The 15,890-nt window shown below is 38.6% G+C and overlaps 1 protein-coding gene across 1 annotated transcript in view; it reads right to left on the reverse strand.

The window, feature by feature from the left end:
- Lepr (leptin receptor) overlaps positions 1–15,890 on the reverse strand; it is a 100,460-nt gene that overhangs the window by 28,783 nt on the left and 55,787 nt on the right. The window contains exon 14 of the mRNA XM_032901686.1: positions 5,076–5,292. Within this exon, the coding sequence (XP_032757577.1) occupies positions 5,076–5,292 (217 nt within the window). The remainder of the gene's footprint in view (positions 1–5,075; positions 5,293–15,890) is intronic.

The following is a 15,890-nucleotide window of genomic DNA, read 5'->3' on the forward strand; positions in this document are numbered from 1 at the left end:
TCCCACACAAGTCTATTAACCATACTCTCTTATTCCCACATGCTCTTCTCTCCCACTGGTGAATGACACTTTCAAATACTGTCCTTAGTAGAGTCATTCAGAAATCCTTGGTGGATTTCCACATCTGAGAAGCACAGGCTCTGTCTCAATCCGTTCTCTGATGAGTGTGTTTTTCTATGCAGAAGTCACCCTTGTTTTGCTTCATTTTTTCTGAGCTGTGAAAACCTGACAAAGTGTACGTCTACTGGAAGCTAAGACTTCTCCACCCCAAACCCATGGGAGGAAACTTAGTTCCCAATCAAGAGCATCCCCTCAAGATGCTCTGTTTTCTCTGTCCTGATTCCAAGATCAATTCCTGGTGATTTTCTTTCAAAAAAAAAAAAACATATTCCTGTCCAGGCATGTTGGCACGTGCTTTCTATCCACCTCTGACAGGATATACAAGCAGGTCTTTATGAGTTTAAGGCTGGACTTGTCTACATAGTGAGTTCTGGGCCAGCCAGAGCTATGTGATGACATCCTATCTCAATCTATAGGACCTACATAAAGGTAGAAGGTGAAATCAATTCTACTACCTCCATAGACATGCTGTGGTATTTTTTCCCAAAAATACACACCACAATGTACACACAGAAAGATATGTAGCAAAGTGCTAATTAAAAATAATAAATTATCTTTATAAATGTAGACTATGCCCTATACTTTAAAAAGGAGATACAATGTATTCAACATATTCAAACAAGAATTGAAAGACTGGCATTTTAAAAGGCTAGAAGCTTGGCAGAGATACCAGAAATGACTACTTTCTATTTAAAATTATATTTTCAACACACAATCCAGATTAGAAGCTACTATTGGGAGTGGCTCTTCAGCCAGGAAGGAAGTCCAGCAGATAAGCACACTATCATCTACCCTAACAGCCTCAGTTAAATTTCCTAGGATCTACTTATTTGAAGGAGACAACTAACACCCACAAGTTGTCCTTGACCTCCAAATACATACTCTGTCTTATGCATCCACCCAAGATTAGTTTTACAATATATATTTTTTTAAAGAAAGCATCAATGCTCACAATAATCAAATGTACTAACATTGCTAAAGGTGAGATGTTCACCTACTCACATCAAATAAAGTCCATAATAGTTTCCAAGTCTCAGGAATTAATTTGAGTCCATATAGCCTATCATACTATTAAAAATATATATAGTATTTTATATATAGGTAAAAACTTTAAATACACTACATGCAAATATATACCACAGTATATATAGTAGTATATATAAAAAACTATATGTATCAAATAGTTTACATAGAAAATGCTCAATATTCTAATTTTTAGAGAGTGTAGTCCATCTTTGTTACTTCAAAGAGTTTAAGTATTATATTTACTAGAATGTTCTATTGCTGATAACACCATTTCAGAAATCTTGTCCAGATAAACATATTTCTTTACAATATATTGTTCACGCAGAGAAAGTGTAGAAGTGGATCTTGGACCACTCATAAGTTAGATAAGAAGCTCTGTGCAATCAAAACAATCATCCACCATGATCAAGTAGGCTTCATCCCAGGCATGAAGGGATGGTTTAATATACGGAAAACCATCAACGTGATCCATTATATAAACAAACTGAAAGAACAAAACCACATGATCATTTCATTAGATGCTGAGAAAGCATTTGACAAAATTCAACACCCCTTCATGATAAAAGTCCTGGAAAGAATAGGAATCCAAGGCCCATACCTAAACATAGTAAAAGCCATATACAGCAAACCAGTGGCTAACATTAAACTAAATGGAGAGAAACTTGAAGCAATCCCACTAAAATCAGGGACTAGACAAGGCTGCCCACTCTCTCCCTACTTATTCAATATAGTTCTTGAAGTTCTAGCCAGAGCAATCAGACAACAAAAGGAGGTCAAGGGGATACAGATCGGAAAAGAAGAAGTCAAAATATCACTATTTGCAGATGATATGATAGTATATTTAAGTGATCCCAAAAGTTCCACCAGAGAACTACTAAAGCTGATAAACAACTTCAGCAAAGTGGCTGGGTATAAAATTAACTCAAATAAATCAGTAGCCTTCCTCTACACAAAAGAGAAACAAGCCGAGAAAAAATTAGGGAACGACACCCTTCATAATAGACCCAAATAATATAAAGTACCTCGGTGTGACTTTAACCAAGCAAGTAAAAGATTTGTACAACAAGAACTTCAAGACTCTGAAGAAAGAAATTGAAGAAGACCTCAGAAGATGGAAAGATCTCCCATGCTCATGGATTGGCAGGATTAATATAGTAAAAATGGCCATTTTACCAAAAGCGATCTACAGATTCAATGCAATCCCCATCAAAATACCAATCCAATTCTTCAAAGAGTTAGACAGAACAATTTGCAAATTCATCTGGAATAACAAAAAACCCAGGATAGCTAAAACTATCCTCAACAATAAAAAGGACTTCAGGGGAATCGCTATCCCTGAACTCAAGCAGTATTACAGAGCAATAGTGATAAAAACTGCATGGTATTGGTACAGAGACAGACAGATAGACCAATGGAATAGAATTGAAGACCCAGAAATGAACCCACACACCTATGGTCACTTGATTTTTTGACAAAGGGCCAAAACCATCCAATGGAAAAAGATAGCATTTTCAGCAAATGGTGCTGGTTCAACTGGAGGTCAGCATGTAGAAGAATGCAGATCGATCCATGCTTATCACCCTGTACAAAGCTTAAGTCCAAGTGGATCAAGGACCTCCACATCAAACCAGATACACTCAAACTAATAGAAGAAAAACTAGGGAAGCATCTGGAACACATGGGCACTGGAAAAATTTCCTGAACAAAACACCAATGGCTTATGCTCTAAGATCAAGAATCGACAAATGGGATCTCATAAAACTACAAAGCTTCTGTAAGGCAAAGGACACTGTGGTTAGGACAAAACGGCAACCAACAGATTGGGAAAAGATCTTTACCAATCCTACAACAGATAGAGGCCTTATATCCAAAATATACAAAGAACTCAAAAAGTTAGACCGCAGGGAGACAAATAACCCTATTAAAAAATGGGGTTCAGAGCTAAACAAAGAATTCACAGCTGAGGAATGCCGAATGGCTGAGAAACACCTAAAGAAATGTTCAACATCTTTAGTCATCAGGGAAATGCAAATCAAAACAACCCTGAGATTTCACCTCACACCAGTGAGAATGGCTAAGATCAAAAACTCAGGTGACAGCAAATGCTGGCGAGGATCGGAGAAAGAGGAACACTCCTCCATTGTTGGTGGGGTTGCAGACTGGTACAACCATTCTGGAAATCAGTCTGGAGGTTCCTCAGAAAATTGGACATTGAACTGCCTGAGGATCCAGCTATACCTCTCTTGGGCATATACCCAAAAGATGCCCCAACATATAAAAAGACACGTGCTCCACTATGTTCATCGCAGCCTTATTTATAATAGCCAGAAGCTGGAAAGAACCCAGATGCCCTTCAACAGAGGAATGGATACAGAAAATGTGGTACATCTACACAATGGAATATTACTCAGCTATCAAAAACAACGACTTTATGAAATTCGTAGGCAAATGGTTGGAACTGGAAAATATCATCCTGAGTGAGCTAACCCAATCACAGAAAGACATACATGGTATGCACTCACTGATAAGTGGCTATTAGCCCAAATGCTTGAATTACCCTAGATGCCTAGAACAAATGAAACTCAAGACGGATGATCAAAATGTGAAGGCTTCACTCCTTCTTTAAAAGGGAACAAGAATACCCTTGGCAGGGGAAGAGAGGCAAAGATTAAAACAGAGACTGAAGGAACACCCATTCAGAGCCACCCCACATGTGGCCCATACATATACAGCCACCCAATTAGACAAGATGGATGAACAAAAGAAGTGCAGACCGACAGGAGCCGGATGTAGATCTCTCCTGAGAGACACAGCCAGAATACAGCAAATACAGAGGCGAATGCCAGCAGCAAACCACTGAACTGAGAATAGGACCCCCGTTGAAGGAATCAGAGAAAGAACTGGAAGAGCTTGAAGGGGCTCGAGACCCCATATGTACAACAATGCCAAGTAACCAGAGCTTCCAGGGACTAAGCCACTACCTAAAGACTATACATGGACTGACCCTGGACTCTGACCTCATAGGTAGCAATGAATATCCTAGTAAGAGCACCAGTGGAAGGGAAGCCCTGGGTCCTGCTAAGACTGAACCCCAGTGAACTAGACTGTCGGGGGAGGCGGCAATGGGGGAGGGTGGGGAGGGGAACACCCATAAGGAAGGGGGGAGGGAAGGGATGTTTGCCCGGAAACAGGGAAAGGGAATAACAAACAAAATGTATAAAAAAAATACTCAAGTTAATAATAAAAAAAAAAAAAAAAAAAGCTCTGTGCAGAGGTTACATAGTAAAAGGGGGGTGTCCAACCCACCTGATACGTCTGTAGTGCAATCTGTACACCTAAGGTTCAGGAAAAATCACAGAAGACAAGAAAGAAAGACCGTAGGAGCCAGAGGCCCAGGATGTCTGTTGTTGACAGTGGCCCCTAAACATGAACTCTAAACAATATGGCTGCCTGAACAAGACCAGCATAAATGGCAACAGCGGTTGACATACCAATATGACAGAGGAAATTCCATATGGTCCCATCACTAGATGAAGAGCTACAGGGAATCAGTGTCTGTTGAGAGAGAGGAAGACTTGGTCTCCTCCACAGATGAGTTCCCTCACAGATTGACTAATCCCAAGCAGCCAACCTTGAACACATGTACAGACATATGAGCAGAGCTAAATTGACGGAGTAAGTTATATCATATGTGTGTATAATATTCAGTAAATAAAGAAGTCATGAATTTTGTTGGAGGTTCATGAGAGGAGCTGGAGGAGGGGGGCAAGAATGATAGAGATATACTGCTGTAGAAGAATAGCCATTCCAGCAGGTCACATCACAATTTAATAGTGTCGCTGAAACCATGAACAAGAGGATTCTACGTGAACCACCATAAGAATAAATAAATTGACTGGAGTGGTCAACTACTCCTCAACATCTCTTACCTTTACTCATGGGCCATGAGAACGTAAGGTTAAAATTCACAAGGGAGGCACCGATGGAATTGATGGCCAGAACTGTAACAGTGTGTGCTGATTCTGCCCACAGGAAAGTGAGATTGGTCTGATTTCCCACATCTTGTGACCATGTCCCATTGTGAGCAGTACGATGCTTCACCACATACCTCCTCACACTACACAGTGAGTCATTTTTCATCAGGGGCTGTAGGAAACACAAGATTTAATTAACGCAGGGACCCCAGTGTCTATACCAGAACTCATGGAATTCTTATTACACATTCCCACCAGGAAACAGGAGTTAGACCAGGCCAGGAACTGCCCAATCTAGTGCCAAGGCACTGGGGGAGAAGGGGAGAGTCAAAATGTACAATGCAGTAGGCTTGAGCACAGCTAGCAGTCATCCAGCACATTGAAATTAGTTTTCCTTCCTTGACTACTTTTCTTCAAATCCAGAGCCTAATTCCCTTAAAGGCAGTGAAGCAAAATGCGATTAGGACACTAGAAATATTACAAAATACATAGGAAATGTTAAGGCTCTCCACTCTAATCATAGAGTAAAAAGGAAGTCTCTTCATCTAACAAGCAAGTAAAGGAACTGCTTAGATTCTGTGAAGAACCAAGGAAGCTCAGGTGTCACGACCATTTCATCAACCAAGGTAGCTCAGATGTCACCACCATTTCGTGAACCCAAGTAAATCTGCCACCGTTCCCCCAGAAGGTGCTTGGAACGTGATCCAAAACAGGAAAAAAAAAGGAACCTTGAAGGTTAACAAATAGCAGAGGCTATTTGTGGGCCCTAGGCATTTCCATGTCATATATCTATATCTATATCTATACCTATATCTATATCTATATCTATATCTATATCTATATCTATATCTATATCTATATCTATATCTATATCTATATCTAATACCTATACCTATACCTATACTTATACCTATACCTATACCTATACCTATACCTATACCTATAGAAATTATTCTGTGTGAGGAAAAATTCCTGCATAGAACACATACCAGCTCCAATCCTGTTTGCTAATTCTGAAGAGTCTAATAATACTCTTCACTTCAAATGTTTACCTTTTCCTATTGCAGATAAAATTAAATGCTGCCAATCCTTCAGAAAGTTTCCACAAACTGAATTGTATAACACAGACTAGAACAAGTATCTCTGAGTTAGAAGTCGCAGACACTCTCATACAGATACATGTAACCTGTGTGGTTGGGACCCTGTCTGTGGTAGGGTAGAAGTAAGGTGTAAGCATCCATCATAAGAGAAAAAGTCTATGAGGAAACAGCAGTTTGATTTTACCTGAAAAGCCCATGTCATTTTGATGTGCTCATGTTTATTTTTGCAACCATTAGTCAAAAATGTTAAAGATATTACAAGATGCTTCATGGATCATCAATACATTTACTGCCCCAACCCTTAAATGAGCAATTCTCTCAAGTCCTAATTTCTTTTACAGAATAATGGTGTTAGAAAGATTCCTTCCTCCAGGACTGTCTTAACATTTAGGCCCTCTCAGCTTACAAAACCAAGTGTTATATGCATGTATACTGGCCTCTCTACATACAAATATCTCTAAGGATTTCTGTAAGAAGCCACCTAGGCTTAATATGGGTTTATGTTCATCTCTAACTCCAATTGATGATTACAAGAATTTTGGCTGACATGTTTGCTACTCTGGAGCTTCCTGAGCTAGCAGGGAAAGCCATAGGCTCACTTCTATTCATCTTCCTGATTCTTCCATTCTAAAATAGACATATACTGATGAAATAACTATTAGTCTATATCCCTGGAAGAATGTACCACTGGAAAAAGTATCTGTATAGTATCTTCTATCTTACACACTTCACACACTTCAGACTCATTTCCAAAGTTAATTAAGCCTTTTTCATTGCCACCCTCAGTGAGATAATTTCACGCACTTATGATACTAACCTAGTCACAATCTGTATTACACACTCTCAAATCCACCAATCTCTGAGTTTTCTTAATTATGTATTTTAAGGTTTAATCATTGATCCATGAAATTTTTGGTTTGGGCAAATATGTAGAGTCACATGCCTACCATTTCAGTTTTCCACAGAAGAGTCTCACTTTGGAATAATAATTATGAGGGTAGTGGTCTGAATAACTCTCATGCAAGTATCCATGTTGAGAGATTTCAACCCACTCAGGGAAGGAGCTGTGAGCATGATGCTCCAGCAAGACTACATTTAACTTGCAAGGTGACTGCACAAGTTTTTCATTTCTATTAGCAATAAACCAAGTTTCTTGCTGTTCTGTATTCTCAATCAGCAATCTGCAATATCTTTAAAAATAATTAGCCATTCTGATAGATGTCGAATTGTACCCTATTGCTGTTTTACTTTATAAATCCCCAATAATGACAAGCAGTCTTGAGAAACCTATTGTCCCTTTATTTCTTACCTGTGGGTCTACTTTGGTTAGAATTCTATTCAGATATTCGGCTCACATTTTGGTTGAGCTATAGATTTTCTTATTATTGAAGCTGAAGCATCGTCGTTGCAATGAACTTTTTATTCTCTTGACCATCTTTCCAAGGTCAGCATTTACTTTAATAAAGTTCAACTTACTAACATTGAAAGGAGTGTTGGAGAGATTGTGAGAATAAATCATTTTGCCAACAAGCCTGATGGCTTGAGTTTGATCACCAGGAGCCACATGCTGAAGAGAAAGAACCAATTTTTGTAAGTTGTCTTCTCTCTGACCCCACACATGTGTCAGAGGTATGCAAGTGTCCACATAGCACACAATAAATGGACAAATAAATGAATGTAAAAACTGTTGCCTGGTATTTTAGGTTTGTTTTTTTGTTTTGTTTTGTTTTAAATAATAACTCCAAAGATGGGGATGTGTCAGAGACAAGGCTCAATTCAAAGAGTTTCTATAACTAGAGTAGGAAAACTGTGAAAATGTAATAAAATAGTTCAGACTGGGTATACCTAAATCTGGTATCCTAGATTGTGTGCTGCAACCCAAAATTCATAAAGTTCTAGCATGATGTCCAAGAAGTTTCAGATCTCAGAGCATTTTGAATTGCAAAATTCAAATGCTTAATTAAAAATGTTTTACTGGTAAAGAATAAACAAATATTCCAAAATCCAAACCCTCAAAAATTGGAAGTATTTCTGAAAAAAAACCCAATCCATCTTAAACCAAATACATAATTCAATATTCAGTCCTCATTGGCATAAATATTTGGATAAATAAATATGATGCACCACAGATTCAGCCATGAAAAAGAATTCTAAGTCATTTTCATAGATTCTCTATTCACGGGCAAACTCTTCAGCAGCAGTTTGTCACAGTGACTTCATTCCAAAGAGTACATTACAGAAAGGGAGAGAGTCACTGTACAGTGACAGGCTGCACCATCCCCAAAGCCACCTCAGCTAGAGTCATATCAGCTCAGCTGTCCTCAGATGATATGTAGCTTTATTCTAGCAACAAAACATTGCTTTAAAAATGTGGATTTTTCACCAAAACCCCTATGTGGGAATCTAATCAGGAGCTAACATCAGAATATTTGGGAGAAATTATACAAAATGCCAGCTTGCCTGGAATCAGTTATGAACTTAAATTACAATGATCTCAAGTATATTAATGTTAGGTGTAGAGAAAACAAAATATGGAGATTTGACAAAATTCTTCATGTTCATAGCAATTTTCCTTTAGGTCTAAAACTATCCTAAAAGTTTCATATATAAAAATGTCAGAGAAATTGTTTTTATTTATTTTTTAAATTACATTTATTTATTTGTTTGTGTGTGTGTGTGTGTGTGTGTGTGTGTGTGTGTATGGCATGGCACTCATGTGGAGGTCAAAGGACAACTTGGGAGTCAGTTCTTCCCTTCCTCCATTTAGGTCCTAGAGATCAAATTGAGGCCATCATATTTGATGATGTCTTTACTCCCTGAGCCATCTTGCCAGAAGTTCGGAACTTGTTTTTTTATTAAAAAAAAAAAAAAAAGTATGCAGACACTTACCTTGTAGCTGTGTAAAATACTGAGTCCATAGAATACATACCCTTAGAAAAATCTTACTCCAGTTTTAGAACTTAAATTAGTGAACTAACATGGTTTGGCTCTCGAATATCTCCCCCACAGCCATATGTTTAACATGCTTACCACTAGGAGCAGTCAGGGTCAGGACCCTTCAGGCTTCTGCATGTGCTGAAAGTTGGCCAGTTGCCAGGAACCCCTACACACCTGAGAGCAGAGGTAAGACCAACTTTTCTGCTACAAATGACCTACCTGGTGGCCCCAGGACACACAAAGGCAGACGTCCTCTGAGACAGGGCACTTCAGGTTTTGGGCTGTTCCCGGAACTGATCTGAACTGATCCCACAGCTCCCTATACCCAAATGCCATGGGGGGAGAGAGCTGAACTCCCAGAAGTATGGACAATCCTGCAACATCAGGATAGACCACCACATCTGTCCATTTCTGCCCAATTCTTCCCACATTCCTGGTCCAAGAAGAAATCATATAGTGCCTCTGAATACAGGATGATAGGAGCAGTCAGCAGCAGGAAGCAGCTGGTTTCTAGCTGGGCCCAAGAACTGAACGGAACCAGTCATAGCTCCCTTCATGCAAATCCTGTTGGGGCAGAGAGGTGGACCTGCAGAAGTGCAGACACTCCTGAGAAACCAGAGGCAATAAAAACTTTCTGACCACATTCCTAACCCAAGAATAAATAGTGCCATTCCTGACCCTAGTGCCATCTGTGACCCCTGGGCACAAGAACCTAGGAGCAGTCAGGGGCAGTGCCGAGAGCTGAAGATAGAAATAATCCCATGCATACTATCATATCAACATGCACTAAGATGGGTCATCAATAATGAATGAAATAATTCATTATTCTTTCAACATTATTCTTTATTCAACAATAATGAAAGAAAGCCCACATATACATAGAAGTTGAACAATGCTCTACTCAATGACAACTTGGTCAAGGAAGAAATAAAGAAAGAAATTAAAGACTTCTTAGAATTTAATGAAAATGAAGATACAACACTCCCAAACTTATGGGACACAATGAAAGCGGTACTAAGAAGAAAACTCACAGCTCTGAGTGCCTGCAAAAAGAAACAGGAGTGAGCATATGTCAGCAGCTTGCCAGCACACCTAAGCTCTAGAACAAAAAGAAATAAATAAACCCAAGAGGAGTAGAAGGCAGGAAATAATCAAACTCAGGGCTAAAATCAACCAAGTAGAAATGAAAAAGGCTATACAAAGAATCGACAAAACCAGGAGCTGGTTCTTTGAGAAAATCAACAAGATAGTTAAACCCTTAGCCAGAGTAGCCAAAGGTCACAGAGAGTATACCCAAATTAACAAAATCAGAAATGACAAGGGAGACATAACAAAAGAAGCTGAAGAAATTAAAAAAATCATCAGATCCTACTACAAAACCTATACTCAACAAAACTGGAATATCTGGAGGAAATGGACAATTTTCTAGACAGATACCAGGTACCAAATTAAATCAGGAACAAATAAACCATTTAAACAACCCCATAACTCCTAAAGAAATAGAAGCAATTATTAAGTCTCCCAACCAAAAAGAGCCCAGGTCCAGATGGGTTCAGTGCAGAATTCTATCAGACCTTCATAGAAGACTTCATACCAATACTGTTCAAACAATTCCACAAAATAGAAACAGATGGAGCACTACCAAACCCTTCTATGAAGCCACAATTACTCTTATACCAAAACCACACAGAGACCCAACAAAAAAGAGAACCTCAGACCAATTTCCCTTATGAATATTGATGCAAAAATACTCAAAAAAATTGTTGTAAACCGAGTCCAAGAACACATCAAAATGATCATCCTTCATGTTCAAGTAGGCTTCATCCCAGGGATGCAGGCATGGTTAAATATATGAAAATCCATAAATGTAATGGACCATAAAAACAAATTCAAAGATAAGAACCACATGGTCATTTCATTAGATGCTGAGAAAGCATTTGACAAAGGTCAATACCCCTTCATGATAAAAGTCCTGGAAAGATCAGGAATTCAAGGTCCATATCTGAACATACTTAAAGCAATATACAGCAAAACAGTAGCCACCATCAAACTAAATGGAAAGAAACTTGAAACAATCCCACTAGAATCAGGGACTAGACAAGGCTGCCCATTCTCTCCCTACTTATTCAATATAGTACTCGAAGTCCTAGCCAGAGCAATCAGACAGAGAAAGGAGGTTAAAGGGATACAGATTGGAAGGGAAGAAATCAAAATTTCACTATTTGCAGATGATATGAAAGTGTACTTAAGTGACCCCAAAATTTTCACCAGAGAACTACTTAACCTGATAAACAACTTAAGCAAAGGGTTGGGGTATAAAATTAACAAAAACAAATCAGTAGCCTTCCTCTACTCAAAGGATAAACAGGATGAGAAAGAAATTAAGGATATGACACCGTTTACAATAGTCCCAAATTTCATAAAATATCTTGGTGTGACTTTAACCAAGCAAGTGAAAGATCTGTATGACAAGAACTTCAAATCTCTGAAGAAAGAAATTGAGGAAGATCTCAGAAGATGGAAAGATCTTCCATGCTCATGGATTAGCAGGATTAATGTATTAAAGATGGCTATTTTGCCCAAAGCAATCTGCAGATTCAATGAAATCTCCATCAAAATTCCTACTCAATTCTTTATAGAGATAGAAAGAGCAATTTACAAATTCATCTGAAATAACAAAAAACCCAGGATAGCAAAAACTATACTCAACAATAAAAGAACTTCTGGGAGAATCACCATCCATGACTTCAAGCAGTATTACAGAGCAATAGTCATAAAAATTGTATGGTATTGGTACAAAGACAGGCAGATACATGAGTGGAACAGAATTTAAGACCCAGAAATGAACCCACACACCTATAGCCAATTGATCCTTGATAAAGGAGCCAAAACTACCCAATGGAAGAAAGATAGCATTTATAACAAATGGTACTGGTTCAACTGGCAGTCAGGATGTAGAAGAATGCAAATTGATTCATTCTTATCACCATGTACTAAGCTTAAGTCCAAGTGGATCGAGGATTTCCACATCAAACCAGATACACTCAAACTAATAGAAGAAAAAGTGGGGAAGAGGCTCAAATACATGGTCACTGGGGAAATTTTCCTGAACAAAACAGCAATGGCCTATGCTCTAGATCAAGAATCGTCAAATGGGACCTCATAAAACTGCAACACATTTGTAAAGCAAAAGACACTGTCACGAGGACGAAATGGCAACCAACAGATTGGGAAAAGATCTTTACCAATCCTACATCTGATACGGAGCTAATAACCAAAATATACAAAGAAGTTAGACAACAGAGAGCCAAATAAGCCTATTAAAATTGGGGTACAGAGTTACACAAAACATTCTCAGCTGAAACATTCTCAGGCCAAAAAGCACCTAAAGAAATGTTCAACATCTTAGTCATCAGCAAAATGCTAATCAAAACAACCCTGAGATTCCACCTCACACCAGTCAGAATGGCTAAGATCAAAAACTCAAGTGACAGCAGATGTTGGTGAGGATGTGGAGAAAGAGGAACTCTCCTCCATTGTTGGTGGGATTGCAAACTGGTACAACCACTCTGGAAATCAGTCTGGAGCTTCCTCAGAACATTGGACATTCTACTACCTGAGGACACAGCTATACCTCTCTTGGGCATATGCCCAAAAGATGCTCCAACATACAATGAAGACACATGCTCCACTATGTTCATAGCAGCCTTATTTATAGTAGCCAGAAGCTGGAAAGAACCCATATGCTCTTCAACAGAGGAATGGATTCAAAAAATGTGGTACATCTACACAATGGAGTACTACTCAGCTATCAAAAACAATGACTTCATGAAATTCCTAGGCAAATGAAATGAACCAGAAAATATCATCCTGAGTGAGGTTACTCAATCACAGGAAAACACACTTGGTATATACTCATTGATAAGTGGATATTAGCCAAAAAAGCTCAAATTACCCAAGATGTAATCCACAGACCACAGGAAGCTCAAGAAGAAGAATTGCAAAAATGCAGATGCTCCCACTCCTTCTTAAAAGGGAGAAAAAAATATCCATAGGAGGGAATATGGAAGCAAAATTTAGAGCAGCAACTCAACAATGGCCATTCAAAGCCTGAACTACATGTGGCCTAAATATATATACAGCCACCAAAACTAGATAAGATTGATGAAGCTAGAAAATGCATGCTGAAAGGGACTGGATAGAGATCTCTCCTGAGAGACATATCCAGAGCATGTCCAATACAGAGGTCAATGCTAGCAGCAAACCACCTAACTGAGTACAGGACCCCCTTGGGGGAAATAGAAGAAGGATTGAAAGAGTTGAAGGAGCTTGCAACCCCATAAAAACAACAATGCCAACCAACCAGAGCTTCCAGGGACTAAACCACTAACAAAAGACTACACATGGACTGACCCAGGGCTCCAAGTGCATATGTAGCAGAGAATAGCCTTGTTGGGGCACCAGTGGAAGGGAAAGCCCTTGGTCCTGCCAAGGGTTGGACCTCCAGTGCAGGGGAATGTAAGGGAGGTGGATGGGGGAAACACCCATATGGGGGAGGGGGTAAGGATGAGGGCTTATGGCGGGAAACTGGGAAAGGGAATACCATTTGAAATGTAAGTAAAGAAATATATCTAATACAAACAATTTTTAAAGATAAGGAAAGAATTCGAGGCCCATACCTAAACATAGTAAAAGCCATATACAGCAAACCAGTAGCTAACATTAAACTAAATGGGGAGAAACTTGAAGCAATCCTACTGAAATCAGGGACTAGACAAGGCTGCCCACTCTCTCCCAACTTACTCAATATAGTTCTTGAAATTCTAGCCAGAGCAATCAGACAACAAAAGGAGATCAAAGGGATACAGATTGGAAAAGAAGAAGTCAAAATATCACTATTTGCAGATGATATGATAGTATATTTAAGTGATCCAAAAGTTCCATCGGAGAACTACTAAACCTGATAAACACCTTCAGCAAAGTGGCTGGGTATAAAATTAACTCAAATAAATTAGTAGCCTTCCTCTACATGGACTGGCTCCAACCTCATAGGTAGCAATGAATAGCCTAGTAAGAGCACCAGTGGAAGGGGAAGCCCTTGGTCCTGCCAAGACTGAACCCCCAGTGAATGTGATTGTTGGGGGAAGGGCAGTAATGGGGGAAGGATGGGGAGGTGAACACCCATAGAGAAGGGAGGGGGAGGGGTTGGGGGATGTTGGCACAGAAACCGGGAAAGGGAATAACAATCGAAATGGAAATAAGAAATACCCAAGTTAATAAAGATGAAAAAATAATTTTGTAACATTGGTAACAGGAAAAAAATAAAAGCCTTATGTGCATAGGGAAAAAATGAAAATAAAATCAAAATAAAAATCCACCAAGATGAACTCTCAATCCTAAATATCTATGCTCCAAATGCAAGGGCACCTACATTCATAAAATAAACGTTACTAAAGCTCAAAGTACACACTGTACCTCACACAATAATAGTAGCAGATGTCAACATGCCACTCTCACCAGTGAAGAGATAATGGAAACAGAAATCAAGTAGAGACATAGAGAAACTAACAGAAGTTATGAACCAAATAGACTTAACAGATATTTAGAGAATATTTCATCCTAAAACAAAAGAATATAACTTCTTCTCAACACCTCAGCAATTTCTCCAAAATTGACCATATAGTTGTTACAAAACAGGCCTCAACAGATACAACAAGATTGAAATAATCCCATGCATCCTATCAGATCACCATCAACTAATGCTGGTCTTCAATAACAAACAAACAAACAAACAAAAAAAAACAAAACAAAACAAAAAAACGGTCAGAAAGCCCACATATACATGGAAGTTGAACAATGCTCTACTCTATGGTATCTTGGTCAAGGAAGAAATAAAGAAAGAAATTAAAGACTTTTTAGAATTTAGTGAAAATGAAGGCATAGCATATTCAAACTTATGGGACACAATGAAAGAAGTGCTAAGAAGTAAACTCATAGTTCTGAGTGCCTCCAATAAGAAACAGAAGACAGCATACATTAGCAGATTGACAGCACATCTAAAAGATCTAGAACAAAAAGAAGCAAATAAACCCAAGAGGAGTATAAAGTAGAAAATAATCAAACTTAGGGCTGAAATCAACCAAGTAGAAACAAAAAGGACTATACAAAGAATCATCAAAACCAGGAGCTGGTTCTTTGAGAAAATCAACAAGACAGATAAACCCTTAGCCAGACTAACCAGAGGGCACAGAGAAATTAAAAAATCATAAATAAAAATGGAGATATAACAACAGAATCTGAGTAAATTTGAAAAATCATCAGAACCTACTACAAAAGCCTATATTCAACAAAACTGGAAAATTTGGAGGAAATGAACAATTTTCTAGACAAATACAAGGTACCAAAGTTAAAACAGGATCAGATAAACCATGATAACAACCCCATAACTCCTAAAGAAACTGAAGAAATTATTAAAAGTCTCCCAATCAAAAAGAGTCCAGGATCAGATAGGGCAGAATTCTATCAGACCTTCATAGAAGACCTCATATCAATACTGGCCAAACTATTCCACAAAATTGAAACAGATGGAGCGCTACCCAATTCCTTCCATGAAGCTACAATTATGCTTATGCCTAAGCCACACAAAGACCCAACAAAGAAAGAGAATTTCAGACCTATTTCCCTTATCAATATTGACGCAAAAATATTCAGTGAAATCCTGGCAAATCGAAAC

Source organism: Rattus rattus, chromosome 1 (genome assembly GCF_011064425.1).
Source record: "Rattus rattus isolate New Zealand chromosome 1, Rrattus_CSIRO_v1, whole genome shotgun sequence".
Lineage (NCBI taxonomy): Eukaryota > Metazoa > Chordata > Mammalia > Rodentia > Muridae > Rattus > Rattus rattus.